A 25,563-nucleotide genomic window follows, 5' to 3' on the forward strand; every position below is an offset into this window, starting at 1 on the left:
AATACACCTTCCTTAGATGTGTTTCAGTTTGTTCTGTCTCTTGACAAAAAACTTGATTGAGCATTACACTTGCTCAGTGAATCATTTTATCTATATCAAGGGTTCCCACACTTGTTCAGCAGGCGAGCTATTTTTCAAATGACCAAATTGAAGTGATCTACCTCATTTTCATATATCTTCATTTATATATATATATATATATATATATATATATATATATATATATATATATATATATATATATATATATATATATAAATAAAGGTACAAACCGCCTTTCCATATGAGTTGGGAAATTGTGTTAGATGTAAATATAAACAGAATACAATGATTTGCAAATCATTTTCAACTCATATTCAGTTGAATATGCTACAAAGACAACATATTTGATGTTAAAACTGATAAAAAATTTTTTTTTTTTTGCAAATAATCATTAACTTTAGAATTTGATGCCAGCAACACGTGACAAAGAAGTTGGGAAAGGTGGCAATAAATACTGATAAAGTTGAGGAATGCTCATCAAACACTTATTTGGAACATCCCACAGGAAAACAGGCAAATTGGGAACAGGTGGGTGCCATGATTGGGTATAAAATTAGATTCCATGAAATGCTCAGTCATTCACAAACAAGGATGGGGCGAGGGTCACCACTTTGTCAACAAATGCGTGAGCAAATTGTTGAACAGTTTAAGAAAAACCTTTCTCAAACAGCTATTGCAAGGAATTTAGGGATTTCACCATCTACGGTCCGTAATATCATCAAAGGGTTCAGAGAATCTGGAGAAATCACTGCACGTAAGCAGCTAAGCCTGTGACCTTCGATCCCTCAGGCTGCACTGCATCAACAAGCGACATCAGTGTGTAAAGGATATCACCACATGGGCTCAGGAACACTTCAGAAACCCACTGTCAGTAACTATCATCTACTGTCATCTCAGGGCGTTCAATCGTTCGCAACTAGGACTAGATCTGACCAATCTAAGACCATGAGCACGAACTGATGAAGCCTACTTGGATAAACGGTGAAACGTCTTCTAAGACAAACCAAGCAGTCCAGTTGCGAACGATTGAACGGCCTGAGATGAGGTCTGGATAGTTTCCAGACCCACTGTAGATTACATACAGTACTTTGTGTTGTGTCATGGGTACCTATTAAGCTATGCCTCCACCCACTTACAGAACAGTTAAAGCAAAGGTGACTCCCATGTTTTACCTTTTAAAATTTTAATGCCAATGTTCATAGCATTTAATGTGAGGCATAAAGCAAGTGTGTTGCCTTTGTCATATAGTTAAGCATAGCAGCAAAAGGCTGGTGTTATGCCGTTGTGTCCTTTCACATCGCGCTTATACATCATTTCTGTGACCACAGTAAAGGTTTTACAGCCTGCCAGGTTGTGGATCCCTAACTGCACAAGTATGCAGCATTAGGGGGGAGAGGGTGCAAAATACGAGTCACTTGGAAGGCTTTTATGCAGCATTAGGGAGTGGGTCGTCCTAATGAACTATAAGTGCATGCATTTTTTAAGGTTGTCATTACTTTAAAGAAAAAACTGAAATGGGGATGGCAGTGTGAGGCGGCCCAATATGCGCCCTCTACACTGCTCATCCATTCTCCATGACACCTGTGGCCATAAATCAAACCCAAGCAGCCAGGCATCAGCGGGAAAAGCACCCGCTGTCCTTTTCAACCCCAAACCTCCTCGTTTGCCTCGAAAAGGTGGCACTTCTTGCGGTTAGCGCTGTATTTGGCTAATAAGGAGCTACCGCACATCAATCAAATGCACCAATAATTGAAAACAAAGCACCTACAGAACACTCAACACTAACCGACCTCCAAAAACATCAATGAAGTTTCCTTAGCAATGACTAAAATAAGGGAGGGAAAAAAACATCCCAAGGTTCTTCCTTGGCTAATGGCCGACCCCCTTCAGCACTTCTGATTAAAATCCACCGAATAGTTTTTGCACAATTCTGCTGACACCCGCACAAGCAAACAAGTGAAAACAAGACCTCTGCCAAGGCTTTATCATTTGTCACCTGGAAAATCAATGCATGTATGCCCACAACTCTTAATGTGAATTTATTAGCTAGAGGAAGTTACATTCCAGAATACCCTAAATGCTCCTATTAAGGCTTTTAGTCAATTAAACACTAGGTCTCCTTTACTCGCTGGGTGAGAATTTGACAGAAGCAAATAACCGAAGGCCCACGAGAGTTTAAACTGTTGTTGGTTGAAGTTTATTTCGCACATGTTTGAAAAACAGCTCAAATATCATAAAAATGTCCCTCATTGCTTTATTTTGTTTCCCGGAGTTTCTTCCAAGATTCCAAAAATATGTATGTTCACTTTATTGGAGACTGTAAGACTCTTGAACGCATCATAATTATCCCCTCAACTCATACTTGCCAACCCTCCCGGATTTTCCGGGAGACTCCCGAAATTCAGCGCCTCTCCCGAAAACCTCCCGGGACAAATGTTCTCCCGAAAATCTCCCGAAATTCAAGCGGAGCTGGAGGCCACGCCCCCTCCAGTTCCATGCGGACCTGAGTCCGCTTTCCCACGATATAAACAGTGTGCCTGCCCAAACACATTATAACTGTAGCATGATCGAGGGCGAGTTCTTGGTTTCTTATGTGGGTTTATTGTTAGGCAGTTTCATTAACGTCCTCCCAGCGCGGTAACAACACACAACAACAGCAGTCATGTTTTTGTCTACCGTAAAGCAGTTCGTCTGCCGTAAAACAGCAATGTTGTGACACTCTTAAACAGGACAACACTGCCATCTATAACATCAATAACATATACTACTTTTAGAGAGTGCAGTGCACAACTGCGCACACAACAAGGAGAGGAAGCAGAAGAATGAGGAAGATACAGCCGTGGCGACGCCGACGACGAGTAAGATGAAGAAATACGCTTTGTTGCACCTTTCCTGCCTGAGTCCGGCGATTAGTTGCAAATCTTGCTGTATTGATTGCTTGCACACAGCCAATCCAACACAAAACAAACTAGTCCCCGCCCGCACTCAAGCTACCGATCCCTCTCTTCTCTCGCCCACACACTCACTGGCGTCACTCACCTCACATGCTCACCTATTAAAGGGCCACACACACACATACGTTACTCTCATAACAGCTTGTAAGTTCCAAGCCGCAGCTGCGATTGGACCTGGATAGCGTCCGGGAAGAAGTAGTGGACTACCAAGTGCTTGGCACTGAAGATCTTCCTCAGGAAGCAAAGATTGACCGGTTTTGGGCCATGCTAGGGAGAGATGGAAGATTCCAGACTCTAATGCATTTGATGAAAGCACTTTTGTGCATGCCACACATCAATGCATCATCAGAGAGGGTGTTCAGCATGGTTAGAAAAATAGTGACAGAGAATAGAACAAGGATAGACAATTAAACCCTTAACTCAACAATGAGTAGATGAGTGTTATGTGTGTGTATATGTGGAAATAAATGAACACTGAAATTCAAGTATTTCTTTTATTTATATATACATATATATATATATATATATATAATAAAATAAATATATATATATATATATATATATATATATATATATATATATATATATATATATATATATATAGCTAGAATTCACTGAAAGTCAAGTATTTCTTAGATATATATATATATATGAAATACTTGACTTGGTGAATTCTAGCTGTAAATATACTCCTCCCCTCTTAACCACGCCCCCGCCTCAACCACGCCCCCCGCCCCACCCCCGATCACGCCCACCCCACCCCCTCCCCCCACCTCCCGAAATCGGAGGTCTCAAGGTTGGCAAGTATGCCTCAACTCCCCCCAAAATGGATTAACTCACTGGAATAAAAAAGACAATATAACATACATCCATAAACGTGGATGCATGTGAAAAAGTGCAATATATTTATCTGTACAGTAACCTATTTATTTATTTATATATGCACCTTATTGCTTTTTTATCCTGCACTACCATGAGCTTATGTAACGAAATTTTGTTCTTATCTGTACTGTAAAGTTCAAATTTGAATGACAATAAAAAGGAAGTCTAAGTCGAAATCTAAATTGTCCGTAGTGTGAATGTGAGTTTGAATGATTGTTTATCTGTGCGCTGCGATCGGCCATGCCAATTTGGAGTTAGCTTGTCTATGAGCTAGTCTATTGTACGTTAGTATAAAGCAGGGGTGCCCATTACGTCGATCGCGAGCTACGGGTGGATCGTGGAGGGTGTGTCAGTCGATCGCCATGCAGGCATTAAAAAAATAGACCTAAAAATTTGCGATCATCAATCTTCACGAAGACGTCACTTTCGTCACTTGATTGACATTCACGGTATTTATTGTAAAGTGTATAACAACGAGTATGGAAGCTGGACAAATAAGATGCCAAAAACCAACCACTTTCATGTGGTATTGGACAGAAAGGAGGACTTGTTTTCTCCTCCATTAGAAAATGTGGACGTTATCAGCACTACTGTCTGATTCCAATCAATGCAAGTCATCAGAATCAGGTAATACACCAACTTATATTATTGTCTTCATGAAAGAAAGGAATCGTTATGTGTTAAACAGGCTTGTATTACAAACCCCGTTTCCATATGAGTTGGAAAATTGTGTTTGATGTAAATATAAACGGAATACATTGATTTGCAAATCATTTTCAACCCATATTCAGTTGAATATGCTACAAAGACAACATATTTGATGTTCAAACTGATAAACTTTTTTTTTTTGCAAATAATCATTAACTTTAGAATTTGATGCCAGCAACATGTGACAAATAAGTTGGGAAAGGTGGCAATAAATAGTGATAAAGTTGAGGAATGCTCATCAAACACTTATTTGGAACATCCCACAGGTGAACAGGAAAATTGGGAACAGGTGGGTGCCATGATTGGGTATAAAAGTAGATTCCATGAAATGCTCAGTCATTCACAAACAAAGATGGGGCGAGGGTCACCACTTTGTCAATAAATGCGTGAGCAAATTGTTGAACAGTTTAAGAAAAACCTTTATCAACCAGCTGTTGCAAGGAATTTAGGGATTTCACCATCTACGGTCCGTAATATTATCAAAGGGTTCAGAGAATCTGGAGAAATCACTGCACGTTAGCAGCTAAGCCAGTGACCTTTGATCCATCAGGCTGTACTGCATCAACAAGCGATATCAGTGTGTAAAGGATATCACCACATGGGCTCAGGAACACTTCAGAAACCCACTGTCAGTAACTACAGTTGGTCGCTACATGTGTAAGTGCAAGTTAAAACTCTCCTATGCAAGGCGAAAACCGTTTATCAACAACATCCAGAAACGCCGTCGGCTACGCTGGGCCTGAGCTCATCTAAAATGAACTGATACAAAGTGGAAAAGTGTTCTGTGGTCTGACGAGTCCACATTTCAAATTGTTTTTGGAAACTGTGGACGTCGTGTCCTCCAGACAAAAGAGGAAAAGAACCATCCGGATTGTTATAGGCGTAAAGTTGAAAAGCCAGCATCTGTGATGGGGGTGTATTAGTGCCCAAGACATGGGTAAATTACACATCTGTGAAGGCACCATTAATGCTGAAAGGTACATACATGTTTTGGAGCAACATATGTTGCCATCCAAGCAACGTTACTATGGACGCCCCTGCTTATTTCAGCAAGACAATGCCAAGCCACGTGTTAAATCAACATGGCTTTATAGTAAAAGAGTGCGGATACTAGACTGGCCTGCCTGTAGTCCAGACCTGTCTCCCATTGAAAATGTGTCCTTTCCCAACTACTTTGGCACGTGTTGCAGCCATGAAACTCTAAGTTAATTATTATTTGCAAAAAAACAAAAAGTTTATAAGTTTGAACATCAAATATCTTGTCTTTGTAGTGCATTCAATTGAATATGGGTTGAAAAGGATTTGCAAATCATTGTATTCTGTTTATATTTACATCCAACACGATTTCCCAACTCATATGGAAACGGGGTTTGTACCATTAAACATCTTTAACTTGTTAACAAAAATGTTTCTTTCATAAACAAATCCATATAAATGATATATATGAATCAGGTAGATCCCCTCGACTTAGTCAATAGAAAAGTAGCTTGCCTGCAGAAAAAGTGTGGGCACCCCTGGCATACAGCTAGCCGCATTACAGCTCAACCTTCATCCTGCATAATTGCGAATTGTATTATTAATCTAATGTGATTCCTACACGTATGTGCACTTCATGTGTGCATATATAATGTACTTTCTTTAGTGTGGTTAGTTGTTAAGTGACTTAATTGTGAAGAATATCAACAAAACATCTTAAGTAATTTTTTTCAAATCTAATTCAAAGGACCGTTTACTTAGTCCATCCATCCATCCATTGTCTACTGCTTGTCCCTTTCAGGGTCACGGGGGGTGCTGGAGCCTATCTCAGCTGCATTTGGGCGGAAGGCGGGGTACACCGACGACAAGTCACCACCTCATTGCAGGGCCAACACTTTGGCAAACTAAATTGCGACATTCAGGGAGGGCCGAATATAGTGTGGCCTGTGTTACCTTTTACAAAAAGCAACAGATGAAACTGTATTGAACAAAGAGAGCACAGTCTACCGAGTCAAATTCCGTGTGTTAAAGTTGATTGTGATTCTGATTATGTAAGAAAACATTTTAATATTAATATTACTGTGGAGGGAGAGGTGGCCAGCGTTGCCTGCAGGAGCAAAGGTCACCGCCTCTGTCAATGGTGCTGAGGACAGAGCACCATCAGACGGGGGCGTGGCAGTGCTGACGGCGAGACACAGCTGGCAGGTAATTCGATTTCACAGGTGGTACGTGTTAATCTAATCATCAGTTGTCTTTAACAGTAAGCAGGGGGGGAGAGAGGATACGAACGTGACTAAAAAGTCACGTTCTGCTGGAGAAAGAGTTGGACACAAATCGATGCACATTAAAAACTTTGTTAAAACTGCACGCTTGGCTCTTGTGCCGTGTCTACAGTGGAACTGCTAGGAGGCAACTTCCACAATTACTAATTGTATTATTAATAAATTATAACATGAATATTTGTTTTTAAATATACATAAAACATTTGTTTAACCTTTTTAAAGAAAATATATGCGTCATTGCAAATCAAAACGATCATGTCCTATATATTATGATATCATATTGACCACGCCCCTAGCCACGCCCCCACCCCCACATATATAGTGGCAATCTAGGGGAAACCCAAAGAATACAGTAACTGTATTCTTATAAAACGGTTCATTTGTTTTGTATGTAATATTTGATATGACATTGTCATTTAAATAAAGATTACAAAAAACAGAAAACCATGATAACAGTGAACGAAGAGAATTGCCGTAAAAACAAGTTGACAGGAAGTGACGTAGTCTTCGTCCATGTGTGGATCGATCGGATCTTCCGGTACCAGTCGGGTCACATTAGAGTGCACAGTGGAACTTTACACTTGAAAATAAAAAATAAAAAATAACAATTTGAGAAATCAGACTACCGTATTTTCCGGACTATAAGGCGAACTTAAAATTGTTTTTTTTTCTCAAAACTCGACAGTGCGCCTTATAACCCGATGAGCCTTGCGGTACATAGTGTAATGATAAGTTGGACCAGTAGATGGCAGTCAAACATAATATATACGTGTAGACTGCACTATGATGGCAATATGACTCAAGTAAACAACACCATTTTATATGTTCCATTGAAAATATAGAACATTACACACGGCGCTCAAAAATATATCAAAATGTTTCAGTACGACTTTGGTAAGCTATGAAACCGCACCGCTTGATGGATTGTACTGTGCTTCAACATACAAGTATTATTATGGTGTGTGTGTATAAGGTAAAACATTATCTGGCGTTTTGTTTCGCAATATTTTGCAAAAGCAACTTTTTTTTACCTTCTGGTACCTGCTGATCTGTATTTGGGAGCTGCGTAAATCCTGAAAAATTGTGCGAGTCCGCCTTTGTAGCCCGTAGTTGATAAGTTTCTTATTTTTCTCTATCTTCTTGTTATGGGACATTCATCCTCCGCTGTTGCCATTTCTAATATAAAGTAGTATAAAGTTATTACTTATATCTGTCAGTAAACTCGCCATGAAAGCGCTAAAACATACCGGTGTAGTGAGTTTACATTATTCACCCAAGGAACTTTAGTTATTAGAGAGTTCCGGTCGGACGGTTTTTCACGGGACACATTCCCGGCCTTGTTGTTGTTTCGTGATGAGGAGATGCTGCTCCGTTATTGATTTAAGTAAAGTCTGAATGTCATTAAAACGGTTAGCTCCATCTTTTGACACTTCTTCCACTCCTGTCCTTGCACGCTACACCGCTACAACAAAGATGACGGGGAGAAGACGCTGCCGAAGGTGAGCCACGTAAATAAGACCGCCCACAAAACGACACATCCGAACGCGACGGTCAGAAAGCGGCTTGAAGATGATCTGTAAAACATAATCTATGCAACATTTTGACCAAAGAACTACCATTACATGTTATGTAGAGGAAGTGTTTTCAATTTAGAAATAAATATATACTAATATGTTTCCTTTAATGCCCCCTATAATCCGGTGCGCCTTATATATGAAAAAGGATTAAATAAGTGGAAATTGCACCCTATTGTACGGAAAATACGGTAATTTAGAGCTTGGAAACATTGTCATTGGCAGTAACAACTGCAGCTGTAGGCAACCTACTGTTGCATTTTAGGTAACATGAGTGCACTTTTGGTTGTTGGTGTTAAACCTATACATTTGCCGTGCTGTTCACAATGAACTCATCAGCGTTAGCAGTTTGCTTCTTGCCACTTTTACAAAATTGGTTCTGAAATGTCAAATATTTTCTCATGAATCCATACAATTACTTTTTTGCAATTATGTTGTAATATAATGACTTTTGATGTAAAAACCTAATGCTTGAACAAAAGGCTAAGATCCTGTGTGCTCGTGTTCAGCATATCGCTTATCAGAGGACCAGATTTGTTCTGAGGGTAACAAGCCGATTTGTTGACAAGCTTTCAGCTTCACAGAAACATACATTAATAGACTGCATATGGCTGCAACTAAAACAGCTCTTGAACACCTACATAAAATATTGTAGGGTTTTAAAGTGCATCAAGCGCAGAATATCGTTAGAAAGGAAAACTGTGCACAGCAGTTTACAAGATACTATAGACAGACAGACAGATAGCACAGAGAGGTCTTTTCTCGCCAGTCGACGCTCGGTCCTTAATGAGAACAGAAAGTGATTTACTAGCTTAGTGCTTCCAGCCCTTCACAGGCGTTCCTGCCTGGCTTTTAGCCTCCCTGCAGCAAGTTTGAAGGAAAATTAAGAGCAAGGGAAGAGATTAAAATACCACTGCAAGCTAAATATAGTCCGATGAAACACACGGTTATCGCAGTTGCCACATACTGAGGCTTCAATGCGATGTGAAATGTGAATTCATGGATCCTTGTGTGAAAATGTGGCAAAATATAGAATTGTTTAAAAAAAAAAACTGTTTGAAAACAACAGGATAGAGAGAATTGTACATGAAAACCAACAGGTGGCCCCGAACGAAGCCAAACAAGCCAGAGCTTTTATTCCTGTCACTCACACACACACATGTGACCTGGCAACACAGAGACCCACTGGGAAAAGTGTGTTAAAGGGGAACATTATCACCAGATCTATGTAAGCGTCAATATATACCTTGATGTTGCAGAAAAAAGACCATATATTTTTTTAACCGATTTCCGAACTCTAAATGGGTGAATTTTGGCGAATTAAACGCCTTTCTAATATTCGCTCTCGGAGCTGTGACGTCACATCGGGAAGCAATCCGCCATTTTCTCAAACACCCAGTCAAATCAGCTCTGTTATTTTCCGTTTTTTCGACTGTTTTCCGAAACTTGGAGACATCATGCCTCGTCGGTGTGTTGTCGGAGGGTGTAACAACACTCCGGCAGATTCAATGGGGGTCTGGCGGCAGATTTCTTTGACTTTATCGTTGGAAATGCATCTGATTTGAGTGTCGCAGGATATCCACACATTCTTGCCATCTCTGTCATAGCATAGCTTTCGTCGGTAAAGTGTGCGGAACAAACGTCCAATTTCTTGCCACTTTCGCATCTTTGGGCCACTGGTGCAACTTGAATCCGTCCCTGTTCGTGTTGTTACACCCTCCGACAACACACCGACGAAGCATGATGTCTCCAAGGTACGGAAAACAGTCGAAAAAACAGAAAATAACAGAGCTGATTTGACTCGGTGTTTGAGAAAATGGTGGATTGCTTCCCGATGTGCTCCGAGAGCGAATATTAGAAAGGCGTTTAATTCGCCAAATAACAACGAGACAACAATATGAAACAACCAAATTGATAGTTCAATCAACCAATCAAAGTGTATTGATATAGCCCTTAATCACAAGTGTCTCAAAGGGCTGCACAAGCCACAACGACATCCTCGGTCAGTTACAGCTCTTGTTATTACCAAATCTGTGTTATATGTGTTTTATGTTGCACGATTGCACCAAAAAAAATTCCTAGTTTGTGAACCCGTTCTCAAACAATGGCAATAAAACTATTCTGATTCTGATCGGTCAGCTCAGATGCCACTTTGACTTTTGAAAATCAGCTAAGAATCAGCTCCTCTATTTATTCTTAATGAAAACATTCATTTTAAGAAAGTATTTTTCCTCACGACTATGACGGAAACAAAGCCTCCAACGATTGATGGCAGAGATATTTCCTACATTATTACATCCTCAGTGTGTCTTCATGCCCTCGGTGGTTTTTAAGAGTGAAACATTTTCACACTCAACCCTCTATGACCTGTCAAACTAGCAGCAGGGCGCCATTTACATCCATTCACTTGTGTCTGTGTGTGTGAGAGGCAAAGTAAGAATATGAGAGAGGGTGCGGGCTGTGTGTGTGTGTGTGTGTGTGTGTGTGTGTGTGTGTGTGTGTGTGTGTGTGTGTGTGTGTGTGTGTGTGTGTGTGTGTTTTCATATTGCCCGACAGTGATGCAAACACTAGCTAAGCATCTCATTCACTGGAAGTTCCACCACCACTGGACTTTGCACGTGTGTGTGCTGGTGTGAGAATAAAATATCAATTTCATGCACATTTGCAGGACCAAATTGGATCCCTTGATTGGTGGCACAGTGAGGGTGAGGGTATGCATGAAATGTAATCGTATTTCAACTACAACATGTGAGAGCAGAGCTGAGTAGAAATGAGGGAAGAAAAGAAAAGAAAAGGAGATTGTCACTAAAAAAATGTCCTTCCATTTAAAAATGAAGCAAGGGAAATCACTCGCTGTCATTCCGTTGGTTATTACAGGAGGAATTTAACAATTGTGGCGTACTGAGGGTCACAAATTACACAGGAGAGAATTGCAACATTTGATCATTTTTACGGGAATAAAGTCCTAATATGAGAATGGATTGAATGAGAACAAAGTCGTAATATTACGCAATGAAGCTATACATTTTTGCTCAGAATTTTACAAGAAGGAAGACAAAGTAAAAATATTGCATTCAAAAATTGTGAATGGGAATGATCTTGTCACAATAATACATTTATAGATGTACACAATTTAAGTCAGAATACTAAGAATTTTTTTTTTTTGCCGATATCCGATATTGTCCAACTCTTAATTATCGATACCTACATATATACAGTTGTGGAATTAACACATTATTATGCCTAATTTTGTTGTGATGCCCCGCTGGATGCATTAAACAATGTAACAAGGTTTTGCAAAATAAGAGAACAACTTCAACTCAAGTTATGGAAAAAAATGCCAACATGGCACTGCCATATTTATTATTGAAGTCACAAAGTGCATTATTATTTTTTAACATGCCTCAAAACAGCAGCTTGGAATTTGGGACATGCTCTCCCTGAGAGAGCATTAGGAGGTTGAGGTGGGAGGGTAAGGGGGAGCGGGGGTGTATATTGTAGCTTTTCGGAAGAGTTAGTGCTGCAAGGGGTTCTGGATATTTGTTCTGTTGTGTTTATGTTGTGTTACGGAGCGGATGTTCTCCCAAAATGTGTTTGTCATTCTTGTTTAGTGTGGGTTCACACACAGCATATTTGTAACAGTGTTAAAGTTGTTTATACAGCCACTCTCAGTGTGACCTGTATGGCTATTGACCAAGTATGATTTGCATTCACTTGTGTGTGTGTCTAAAGCCGTAGATTATGTGATTGGGCTGGCATGCAAAGGCAGTGCCTTTAAAGTTTATTGGCGCTCTGTATTTCTTCCTATGTCCGTGTACACAGCGGTGTTTTAAAAAGTCATAAAGTTTACTTTTTGAAACCGATACCGATAATTGTGAAACCGATACAGATAACTTCCGATATCACATTTCAAAGCTTTAATCGGCCGATAATATCGGCAGTCTGATATTATTGGACATCCCTACTAAGAAATAGTCATAATTTACTAGATAAAATTTATTTTCAGAAAAATTACAGTTTTCTTTATCACTATAACGACCCCTCTTAATCATAATATTACTTTATTTACATAAAATTGGGAGTTTTTACATGATATTAAAACGTATCAACAAATGGCTAAGTTTTCTCGTACTATTTCGAGTTTGATTGTCACACACACACACTGTGGTGAAATTTGTCCTCTGCATTTGACCCATCACCTTGTTCCACCCTCTGGGAGGTGAGGGGAGCAGTGAGCAGCAGCGGTGGCCGCGCCCGGGAATCATTTTGGGTGATTTAACCCCCAATTCCAACCCTTGATGCTGAGTGCCAAGCAGGGAGGTCCCATTTTTATAGTCTTTGGTATGACTCGGCCGGGGTTTGAACTCACAACCTACCGATCTCAGGGCAGACACTCTAACCACAAGGCCACTGAGTGGTAGTAAAATTACTTTTAGCACAAAATCCCACCTCCTCGAACGGGACAAGCGGTAGAAAATGGATAGAATTTTTTATTTATATTACGACTTTATTTTTTTAAAGTCAAACGATAATAAAAGAAGCAGCTCTTATCGTGATAAGGTCTTGTAAAGATACAATTTTTTTTGTCATACTCTAACACCTATGTGTCAAAGTCAAGGCCCAAGTCAACTACAAAAAAGATACATTTGATTAGTATGAGAACCGGCCCGCAGGCCACAGCCGCCTGCTGCTGTTTTGTACGCACCAATACTCCATCAGTGTTGGCGCTAGGAATTTTCAAACTGGGGTCCCCATCCATCCATCCATCCATCCATCCATCTTCTTCCACTTATCCGAGGTCGGGTCGCGGGGGCAGCAGCCTAAGCAGGGAAGCCCAGACTTTCCTCTCCCCAGCCACTTCGTCCAGCTCTTCCCGGGGGATCCCGAGGCGTTCCCAGGCCAGCCGGGAGACATAGTCTTCCCAACGTGTCCTGGGTCTTCCCCGTGGCCTTCTACCGGTCGGACGTGCCCTAAACACCTCCCTAGGGAGGCGTTCGGGTGGCATCCTGACCAGATGCCCAAACCACCTCATCTGGCTCCTCTCGATGTGGAGGAGCAGCGGCTTTACTTTGAGCTCCCCCCGGATGGCAGAGCTTCTCACCCTATCTCTAAGGGAGAGCCCCGCCACCCGGCGGAGGAAACTCATTTCGGGCCGCTTGTACCCCTGATCTTGTCCTTTCGGTCATAACCCAAAGCTCATGACCATAGGTGAGGATGGGAACGTAGATCGACCGGTAAATTGAGAGCTTTGCCTTCCGGCTCAGCTCCTTCTTCACCACAACGGATCGATACAGCGTCCGCATTACTGAAGATGCCGCACCGATCCACCTGTCGATCTCACGATCCACTCTTCCCTCACTCGTGAACAAGACTCCTAGGTACTTGAACTCCTCCACTTGGGGCAGGGTCTCCTCCCCAACCCGGAGATGGCACTCCACTCTTTTCCGGGCGAGAACCATCGACTCGGACTTGGAGGTGCTGATTCTCATCCCAGTCGCTTCACACTCAGCCGCGAACCGATCCAGTGAGAGCTGAAGATCCTGGCCAGATGAAGCCATCAGGACCACATCATCCGCAAAAAGCAGAGACCTAATCCCGCAGCCACCAAACCGGATCCCCTCAACGCCTTGACTGCGCCTAGAAATTCTGTCCATAAAAGTTATGAACAGAATCGGTGACAAAGGGCAGCCTTGGCGGAGTCCAACCCTCACTGGAAACGTGTCCGACTTACTGCCGGCAATGCGGACCAAGCTCTGGCACTGATCATACAGGGAGCGGACTGCCACAATCAGACAGTCCGATACCCCATACTCTCTGAGCACTCCCCACAGGACCTCCCAAGGGACACGGTCGAATGCCTTCTCCAAGCCCACAAAGCACATCAAGTCATAAAAATGGGGTCCCACAGTAAATTTTTGGGGTCTCACTATTTTGTTTTGAAACCCGTCCGATAACATTATCCTGTTATATCTCACATTCTATATTGTGTTTTGGAAAAAGGTTGTCATAAACGTTACTTAATTAATAAAAAAAATAATAATACAAAAGAAAACAAATGTGTATGCATATGTAAATGTATTCAGTTATAAACTTTCATTCACTTTCTTCTTTCCTTCATGGATCTAAACTTTACTGCTGCCGGTATTTCTTTCTGTATTTTTATTGTAATATTTTCACAGTGTGTTTGCTCTATTTTGGGCCAAAGTAAGCCAAAGAAAACAATCTGAAGTTCTCTTTATTTTTTTGTTTTAATGCCATTTTTTTTTTTGTTTTAATGCACAGATTTTCCTCAATGCGGATCTCTGAGCTAAAATGAGTTTGACACCCCGGACTAACATATCTCGTAACATTTCCCATATTGTATATAAAAGTCACAACCTTTTTTTCACAGACATGTATTTGCTTGTAACTTACCGTATTTTTCGGAGTATAAATCTCTCCGGAGTATAAATCGCACCGGCCGAAAATGCATAATAAAGAAGGAAAAAAACATATATAAGTCGCACTGGAGTATAAGTCGCATTTTTAGGGAAAATGTATTTGATAAAACCCAACACCAAGAATAGACATTTGAAAGGCAATTTAAAATAAATAAAGAATAGTGAACAACAGGCTGAATAAGTGTACGTTATATGAGGCATAAATTACCAACTGAGAACGTGCCTGGTATGTTAACGTAACATATTATGGTAAGAGTCATTCAAATAACTATAACATATAGAACATGCTATACGTTTACCAAACAATCTGTCACTCCTAATCGCTAAATCCCATGAAATCTTATACATCTAGTCTCTTATGTGAATGAGCTAAATAATATTATTTGATATTTTACGGTAATGTGTTAATAATTTCACACATAAGTCGTTCCTGAGTATAAGTCGCACCCCCGGCCAAACTATGAAAAAAACTGTGACTTATAGTCCGAAAAATAAGGTACGTTACGGATTACGTTACTAATATTGTCCTGTAACATTACATCTTTTTTGTATTGTAACTTTAAAAGGGGAACTGCCCTTTTTTGGAATTTTCACGATCATTCACAATTCCAATGAGAGAAAAGAACACTTTCTCCTTCTTCTTCTTTTGCTTTCTAATTTGTACGGTAATAAACGTCAAGTACGAGATGGCTAACAATGAAGCTCGTGGGAGTCATCTATTGCGACCATAAATCCTGCATGCAGTCTTAATGTTTGTAAAATCACGTTTATCATAAAATAGTACAACTTTTTTTTCTCATAAAAGTCTGACTTTATTCCCGTAACTTCAAGAATTGTTGTTTACCATATTTTCCGGACCATAAGGCGCACCGGATAATGGTATGTTGAAGCACATCAAGTGGTGCAGCTTCATAGCTTACCAAAGTTGTACTAAAACTTTTTGATAGATTTGTGTGTGTGTAATGTCCTATATTTTTAATGGAACATATAAAATGTTGGTGTTGTATACTTCAGTCATATTGCCATCATAATGCAGTCTACACATATCTCTTATGTTTGACGGCCATCTACTGGTCACACTTATCATCACACCATGTACCAAATAAAATTGCTTCGAGGTCGGTAAGCAAAACCAGAATTTTTCCGTACATTAGGCGCACCGGGTTATAAGGTGCACTGTTGAGTTCTGAAGGGAAAAAAGGATTTTAAGTGTGCCTTATAGTCCGGAAAATACGGTACAACTTTTTTTTCTCATAAAAGTCTGACTTTATTTCCGTTACTTCAAGAATAGTTTTTTTTACTATGTTTGGCTGTATAATTTTATGTGAAGACAACTTTGCTGCAGCTTTGCAATGTTGTTGCAGTAAAAATGTTTGGAAAATATTTTGGCTGAAATATTAAATTAAAAAAATGCCAGTAAAAGTGTGACTTCCTCCTCGACTTGGAAGTTGTATTTTCTTTCCTCTAAAATGACAACTTTATGGCCATACATCAAATGGATTATTTAGGATGGATTTGTGGATTATTTTCCTGTTAGGGCACTAGTGTGGTGATTTTAGAGAAAAAGGGGTAATGTCCTAAAAATGAAAGATTAATCAAAGCAACGGAATATAAATTGTTCTCTGGGTGCAATAACAAACATATGTTTATTGTATAATAAGATTTTAGTAGTGTATTTTTTTGCGGTGCCCTTTACTTTGAAAAGTATCGAAGCAGATATTGGTACCGGTACCAATGCCAAAATATTGGTATCGGGACAACACTAATCGCAGCACTGCAATTTTCTCTTAAATTATTGTAAAATGACAACTGTTAGCACAACAAAATAAAATGTTAATCTTGTCATATTACGTTTTTCTGATGACAGTGTGACTTAATCCTTGTAACATTTCGTTGTCATAATTTTCAATCTTTTCCGCTTAGTTCAACTATTGTTTATTTTTGTGTGTGGCTTCAATACCTCTTAGTGAAAAACGACCTTGGATTGTACGATATAAGGGAATTAATAAAGCACCGCGGTACTAATGAATTAAAAAAAGGTACTATACTGCATTTAAAAAATACCAGTACTTTTTTTTTTTTCATGGACATGATGGCGCACCATGGGGACCCAAAACTAAAGTATCCAAACAACAGAATAAAAAGTGCTTATTACATTTGATTTTTAATGCCAAAATTGTTCTCTGAGTGCAATAAGAAACATGTTTATTGTATGATAACATTTTAATAGTGTATTTTTGTTGTGGTGCCCTTTATTTTGAAAAGTATGGAAATACATATTGGTACCTGGGGACAACACTAATCGCAACATTTTCTCTTAAATTCTTGTAAAATGACAACTTTTAGCACAACAAAATAAAATGTTAATGTTGTCATATTACAATGTGACTTAATCCATATAACATTTTGTTATCATAATTTTCAAACGTTTCCGCTTAGTTCAACTATTGTTTATTTTTGGTGTGACTTCAATACCTCTTAGTGAAAAACGACCTTGGATTGTACAGTATACGGGTATTAATGAAGCACCGCGCTAATGAATTAAAAAAAGGTACTATACTGCATTTAAAAAATACCAGTACTTTTTTTTTTTCATGGACATGATGGCGCACCATGGGGACCCAAAACTAAAGTATCCAAACAACAGAATAATAGGTGCTTATTACATTTAATATTTAATGCCAAAATTGTTCTCTGAGTGCAATAAGAAACATATTTTTATTGTTTGACAACATTTTAATAGTGTATTTTGTTGTGGTGCCCTTTATTTTGAAAAGTATGGAAATACATATTGGTACCGGGGGACAACACTAATCGCAACATGTTCTCTTGAATTCTTGCAAAATGACAACTTTTAGCACAACAAAATAAAATGTTAATGTTGTCATATTACAATGTGACTTAATCCTTGTAACATTTCATTGTCATAATTTTCAAACTTTTCCGCTTAGTTCAACTATTGTTTATTTTTGGTGTGACTTCAATACCTCTTAGTGAAAAATAACCTCGGATTGTACGATATAAGGGAATTAATAAAGCACCGCGGTACTAATGAATTAAAAAAAGGTACTATACTGCATTTGAAAAATACCAGTACTTTTTTTTTTTTTTTTTCATGGACATGATGGCGCACCATGGGGACCCAAAACTAAAGTATCCAAACAACAGAATAGTAAGTGCTTATTACATTTAATATTTAATGCCAAAATTGTTCTCTGAGTGCAATAACAAACATATTTTTATTGTTTGACAACATTTTAATAGTGTATTTTGTTGTGGGGCCCTTTATTTTGAAAAGTATGGAAATACATATTGGTACCGGGGGACAACACTAATCGCAACATTTTCTCTTGAATTCCTTTAAAATTACAACTTTTAGCACATCCATCCATCCATCCATCCATTTCCTACCGCTTATTCCCTTTGGGGTCGCGGGGGGCGCTGGAGCCTATCTCAGCTACAATCGGGCGGAAGGCGGTGTACACCCTGGACAAGTCGCCACCTTATCGCAGGGCCAACACAGATAGACAGACAACATTCACACTCACATTCACACACTAGGGCCAATTTAGTGTTGCCAATAAACTTATCCCCAGGTGCATGTCTTTACTTTTTTTACTTTCTTTAAAAGTACACTTTTAGCACAACAAAATAAAATGTTAATGTTGTCATATTACAATGTGACTTAATCCTTGTAACATTTCGTTGTCATAACCTTCAAACTTTTCCGCTTAGTTCAACTATTGTTTATTTTTGGTGTGACTTCAATACCTCTTAGTGAAAAACGACCTTGGATTGTACAGTATACGGGTATTAATAAAGCACCGCGGTACTAATGACTTAAAAAAAGGTACTATACTGCATTTGAAAAATTCCAGTATTTTTTTTTTCATGGACATGATAGCGCACCATGGGGACCCAAAATTAAAGTATCCAAACAACAGAATAATACGTGCTTATTACATTTAATTTTTAATGCCAAAATTATTCTCTGAGTGCAATAAGAAACATATTTTTATCGTATGACAACATTTTAATAGTGTATTTTGTTGTGGTGTCCTTTATTTTGAAAAGTATGGAAATACATATTGGTACCGGGGGACAACACTAATCGCAACATTTTCTCTTGAATTCTTATAAAATGACAACTTTTAGCACAACAAAATAAAATGTTAATGTTGTCATATTACAATGTGACTTAATCCATGGAATATTTCGTTGTCATAACTTTCAAACTTTTCCGCTTAGTTCAACTATTGTTTATTTTTGGTGTGACTTCAATACCTCTTAGTGAAAAACGACCTTGGATTGTACGGTATACGGGTATTAATAAAGCACCGCAGTACTAATGAATTAAAAAAAGGTACTATACTGCATCTGAAAAATTCCAGTACTTTTTTTTTTTCATGAACATGATGGCGCACCATGGGGACCCAAAACTAAAGTATCCAAACAACAGAATAAAAAGTGCTTATTACATTTAATATTTAATGCCAAAATTGTTCTCTGAGTGCAATAAGAAACATATTTTTATTGTTTGACAACATTATAATAGTGTATTTTGTTGTGGTGCCCTTTATTTTGAAAAGTATGGAAATACATATTGGTACCGGGGGACAACACTAATCGCAACATTTTCTCTTGAATTCTTGTAAAATGACAACTTTTAGCCCAACAAAATAAAATGTTAATGTTGTCATATTACAATGTGACTTAATCCTTGTAACATTTCGTTGTCATAATTTTCAAACGTTTCCGCTTGGTTCAACTATTGTTTATTTTTGGTGTGACTTCAATACCTCTTAGTGAAAAACGACCTTGGATTGTACAGTATACGGGTATTAATGAAGCACCGCGGTACTAATGAATTAAAAAAGGTACTATACTGCATTTGAAAAATACCAGTACTTTTTTTTTTTCATGAACATGATGGCGCACCATGGGGACCCAAAACTAAAGTATCCAAACCACAGAATAAAAAGTGCTTATTACATTTGATTTTTAATGCCAAAATTGTTCTCTGAGTGCAATAAGACACATGTTTATTGTGTGATAACATTTTAATAGTGTATTTTGTTGTGGTGCCCTTTATTTTGAAAAGTATGGAAATACATATTGGTACCGGGGGACAACACTAACCGCAACATTTTCTCTTGAATTCTTGTAAAATGACAACTTTTAGCACAACAAAATAAAATGTTAATGTTGTCATATTACAATGTGACTTAATCCTTGTAACATTTTGTTTTCATAATTTTCAAACTTTTCCGCTTGGTTCAACTATTGTTTATTTTTGGTGTGACTTCAATACCTCTTAGTGAAAAACGACCTTGGATTGTACAGTATACGGGTATTAATGAAGCACCACTAATGAATTAAAAAGGTACTGTACTGCATTTGAAAAATACCAGTACTTTTTTTTTCATGGACATGATGGCGCACCATGGGGACCCAAAACTAAAGTATCCAAACCACAGAATAAAAAGTGCTTATTACATTTGATTTTTAATGCCAAAATTGTTCTCTGAGTGCAATAAGAAACATGTGTATTGTATGATAACATTTTAATAGTATATTTTGTTGTGGTGCCCTTTATTTTGAAAAGTATGGAAATACATATTGGTACCGGGGGACAACACTAATCGCAACATTTTCTCTTGATTTCTTTTAAAATGACAACTTTTAGCACAACAAAATAAAATGTTAAAGTTGTCATATTACAATGTGACTTAATCCTTGTAACATTTCGTTGTCATAATTTTCAAACTTTTCCGCTGAGTTCAACTATTGTTTATTTTTGGTGTGACTTCAATACCTCTTAGTGAAAAACGACCTTGGATTGTACAGTATACGGGTATTAATAAAGCACCGCGGTACTATTGAATTAAAAAAAGGTACTATACTGCATTTGAAAAATACCAGTACTTTTTTTTTTTTCATGGACATGATGGCGCACCATGGGGACCTAAAACTAAAGTATCCAAACAACAGAATAATAAGTTCTTATTACATTTAATTTTTAATGCCAAAATTGTTCTCTGAGTGCAACAAGAAACATGTTTATTGTATGATAACATTTTAATAGTGTATTTTGTTGTGGTGCCCTTTATTTTGAAAAGTATGGAAATACATATTGGTACCGGGGGACAACACTAATCGCAACATTTTCTCTTGAATTCTTGTAAAATGACAACTTTTAGCACAACAAAATAAAATGTTAATGTTGTCATATTACAATGTGACTTAATCCTTGTAACATTTCGTTGTCATAACTTTCAAACGTTTCCGCTTAGTTCAACTATTGTTTATTTTTGGTGTGACTTCAATACCTCTTAGTGAAAAACGACCTTGGATTGTACGGTATACGGGTATTAATAAAGCACCGCGGTACTATTGAATTAAAAAAAGGTACAATACGGCATTTGAAAAATACCAGTACTTTTTTTTTTTCATGGACATGATGGCGCACCATGGGGACCCCAAACTAAAGTATCCAAACAACAGAATAATAGGTGCTTTTTACATTTAATATTTAATGCCAAAATTGTTCTCTGAGTGCAATAAGAAACATATTTTTATTGTTTGACAACATTGTAATCGTGCATTTTGTTGTGGTGCCCTTTATTTTGAAAAGTATGGAAATACATATTGGTACCGGGGGACAACACTAATCGCAACATGTTCTCTTGAATTCTTGCAAAATGACAACTTTTAGCACAACAAAATAAAATGTTAATGTTGTCATATTACAATGTGACTTAATCCTTGTAATATTTTGTTGTCATAATTTTCAAACTTTTCCGCTTAGTTCAACTATTGTTTATTTTTGGTGTGACTTCAATACCTCTTAGTGAAAAACGACCTTGGATTGTACAGTATACGGGTATTAATAAAGCACCACGGTACTAATGAATTAAAAAAAAGGTACTATACTGCATTTGAAAAATACCAGTACTTTTTTTTTTTTTTCATGGACATGATGGCGCACCATGGGGACCCAAAACTAAAGTATCCAAACAACAGAATAGTAAGTGCTTATTACATTTAATATTTAATGCCAACATTGTTCTCTGAGTACAATAAGAAACATATGTTTATTGTATGACAACATTTTAATAGTGTATTTTGTTGTGGTGCCCTTTATTTTGAAAAAGATGGAAATACATATTGGTACCTGGGGACAACACTAATCGCAACATTTTCTCTTGAATTCTTGTAAAATTACAACTTTTAGCACAACAAAATAAAATGTTAAAGTTGTCATATTACAATGTGACTTAATCCTTGTAACATTTCGTTGTCATAACTTTCAAACTTTTCCGCTTAGTTCAACTATTGTTTATTTTTGGTGTGACTTCAATACATCTTAGTGAAAAATAACCTAGGATTGTACAGTATACGGGCATTAATAAAGCACCATGGTACTAATATATTAGAAAAAGGTACTATACTGCATTTGAAAAATACCAGTACTTTTTTTTTTTTCATGGACATGATGGCGCACCATGGGGACCCAAAACTAAAGTATCCAAACAACAGAATAGTAAGTGCTTATTACAGTTGATTTTTAATGCCAAAATTGTTCTCTGGGTGCAATAAGAAACATGTTTAGTGTGTGATAACATTTTAATAATGTATTTTGTTGTGGTGCCCTTTATTTTGAAAAGTATGGAAATTCATATTGGTACCGGGGGACAACACTAATCGCAACATTTTCTCTTGAATTCTTTTAAAATGACAACTTTTAGCACAACAAAATAAAATGTTAATGTTGTCATATTACAATGTGACTTAATCCTTGTAACATTTTGTTTTCATAATTTTCAAACAATTCCGCTTAGTTCAACTATTGTTTATTTTTGGTGTGACTTCAATACCTCTTAGTGAAAAACGACCTTGGATTGTATGGTATACGGGTATTAATGAAGCACCGCGGTACTTATGAATTAAAAAAAAGGTACTATACTGCACTTAAAAAATACCAGTACTTTTTTTTTTCATGGACATGATGGCGCACCATGGGGTCCCAAAACTAAAGTATCCAAACAACAGAATAATAAGTGCTTATTACATTTAATTTTGAATGCCAAAATTGTTGTCAGAGTGCAATAGGAAACATATGTTTATTGTATAATAACATTTTAATAGTGTATTTTTTTTGTGGTGCCCTTTATTTTGAAAAGTATCCAAAATACATATTGGTATCGGTACCAATGCCAAAATATTGGTATCGGGACAACACTAATCGCTACATTTTCTCTTGAATTTTTTTAAAATGACAACTTTTAACACAACAAAATAAAATGTTGATGTTGTAATATTACAATGTGACTTAATCCTTGTAACATTTTGTTGTCATAATTTTCAAACTTTTCCGCTTAGTTCAACTATTGTTTATTTTTGGTGTGGCTTCAATACCTCTTAGTGAAAAACGACCTTGGATTGTACAGTATACGGGTATTAATAAAGCACCACGGTACTAATGAATTAAAAAAAGGTACTATACTGCATTTAAAAAATACCAGTACTTTTTTTTTTTCATGGACATGATGGCGCACCATGGGGACCCAAAACTAAAGTATGCAAACAACAGAATAAAAAGTGCTTATTACATTTGATTTTTAATGCCAAAATTGTTCTCTGAGTGCAATAAGAAACATATGTTTATTGTGTGATAACATTTTAATAGTGTATTTTTTTTTGTGGTGCCCTTTATTTTGAAAAGTATGGAAATACATATTGGTACCTGGGGACAACACTAATCGCAACATTTTCTCTTGAATTCTTGTAAAATGACAACTTTTAGCACAACAAAATAAAATGTTAATGTTGTCATATTACAATGTGACTTAATCCTTGTAACATTTCGTTGTCATAACTTTCAAACTTTACCGCATAGTTCAGCTATTGTTTATTTTTGGTGTGACTTCAATACCTCTTAGTGAAAAACGACCTTGGATTGTACATCCATCCATCCATTTTCTACCGCTTATTCCCATTGGGGTCGCGGGGGGCGCTGGAGCCTATCTCAGCTACAATCGGGCGGAAGGCGGGGTACACCCTGGACAAGTCACCACCTCATCACAGGGCTTGGATTGTACAGTATACGGGTATTAATAAAGCACCGCGGTACTAATGAATTAAAAAAAGGTACTATACTGCATTTAAAAAATACCAGTACTTTTTTTTTTCATGGACATGATGGCGCACCATGGGGACCCAAAACTAAAGTATCCAAACAACAGAATAATAAGTGCTTATTACATTTAATTTTTAATGCCAAAATTGTTCTTTGAGTGCAAAAAGAAACATGTTTATTGTATGATAACATCTTAATAGTGTATTTTGTTGTGGTGCCCTTTATTTTGAAAAGTATGGAAATACATATTGGTACCTGGGGACAACACTAATCGCAACATTTTCTCTTGAATTCTTGTAAAATGACAACTTTTAGCACAACAAAATAAAATGTTAATGTTGTCATATTACAATGTGACTTAATCCTTGTAACATTTCGTTGTCATAATTTTCAAACTTTTCCGCTTAGTTCAGCTATTGTTTATTTTTGGTGTGACTTCAATACCTCTTAGTGGAAAAATGACCTGTTTAATAGTAAACAAAACAACCTTTTTTTTTTTTTTTCTCCTAACATTGTATGGTTAGAAAAGTACATATTTTTTTATAGAAAAATTTAAAAAAAATACATTGGTGTAATTTAAGATGCTTAAATCAACAATTAGTGGCTGGAGGTGTCACCATGGAGGCCTGCCATGGACCAACATGGACTCGGGTGAGTATTGGTAGTTCTTACCGAGAGTGAAGTAAGGAAGAGCCGTGTTGTCGAGATCATCCATGACGGAAATCATCCCAGGTAGATCCGTCCTGACGAACAACAAGAGCCGCGACTCCCCTCCTCCTGGTCCTCCTCCCGCGGTGCCACCTGCTCCGGCGACACTACTTCCTACTTCTCCTGCTCCCACCGCGCTCCCGGCGGCTCCGACACCGGTGAAGCTGAACTCGTTCTCCCGGAGAACCGGCAGCGTGGAGACGGTGACGGTCTTGATCTCGCACGGCGTCTCCGCCGCGTGGTGGCCCTCGCCGCCTCCGGGCGTCCCCTCGTCCACTCCCCGCTCGGCCCGCAGCGGCTCCGCGGTTCGCGTGAGAGCGAGCCCGGCGAGAAGAAGCCGGAGGAGCAGCGGCGGTAGTGACGATGGCGGAGGTGCGGTGCTCGCCATTTGGACCCCCGCTTCCCCCTGTGCGTGCTTTGAAGGCGCCGAGCAGAGTGGCCGTGTACTTATGAGCGGAGCGCGGTCGACTCGCTCACTCTGCGCGCACACACGCACGCTCACACTCGCAGCGATGCACGGCCGTCCAGGAGGCGGCAGCACAGGTGAGCTTGGCGGGGGAAGAATCCAGGGGAGAGCCCAGAACCTCCAATCAACCATGTTCACTAAAACACAACATTTAATGGTAAACAAACATTTAATCTGCATAGTAAATATTTCTACTTTAATTACAATATTGCTTTTTCGTAAATAAAAAATAAAATAAAATGAGCTAATTGTACTTATATAACCAACGCAGATGGCAACTTTCAATGCTTACAATAATTTCATAAAAATCAATCTTATTGTTATTCTTGTGGCGAGTTAGGTCCGTTTTACATATTAACAGAGTCACAAATCATTTAATCTAAAATTAACAA

The 25,563-nt window shown here is 38.2% G+C and overlaps 1 protein-coding gene across 2 annotated transcripts in view; it reads right to left on the bottom strand.

The window, feature by feature from the left end:
• LOC133574886 (astrotactin-2) overlaps positions 1–25,140 on the bottom strand; it is a 752,799-nt gene extending 727,659 nt beyond the window's left edge. For both annotated transcript variants that reach the window (XM_061927222.1, XM_061927221.1), the window contains exon 1: positions 24,670–25,140. In XM_061927222.1, coding sequence (XP_061783206.1) covers positions 24,670–25,093 — 424 coding nt within the window. In that variant the 5' untranslated portion in view covers positions 25,094–25,140. The remainder of the gene's footprint in view (positions 1–24,669) is intronic.
• Between the last annotated feature and the right edge of the window lie 423 nt (positions 25,141–25,563).

Source organism: Nerophis lumbriciformis, linkage group LG32, assembly GCF_033978685.3.
Source record: "Nerophis lumbriciformis linkage group LG32, RoL_Nlum_v2.1, whole genome shotgun sequence".
NCBI lineage: Eukaryota > Metazoa > Chordata > Actinopteri > Syngnathiformes > Syngnathidae > Nerophis > Nerophis lumbriciformis.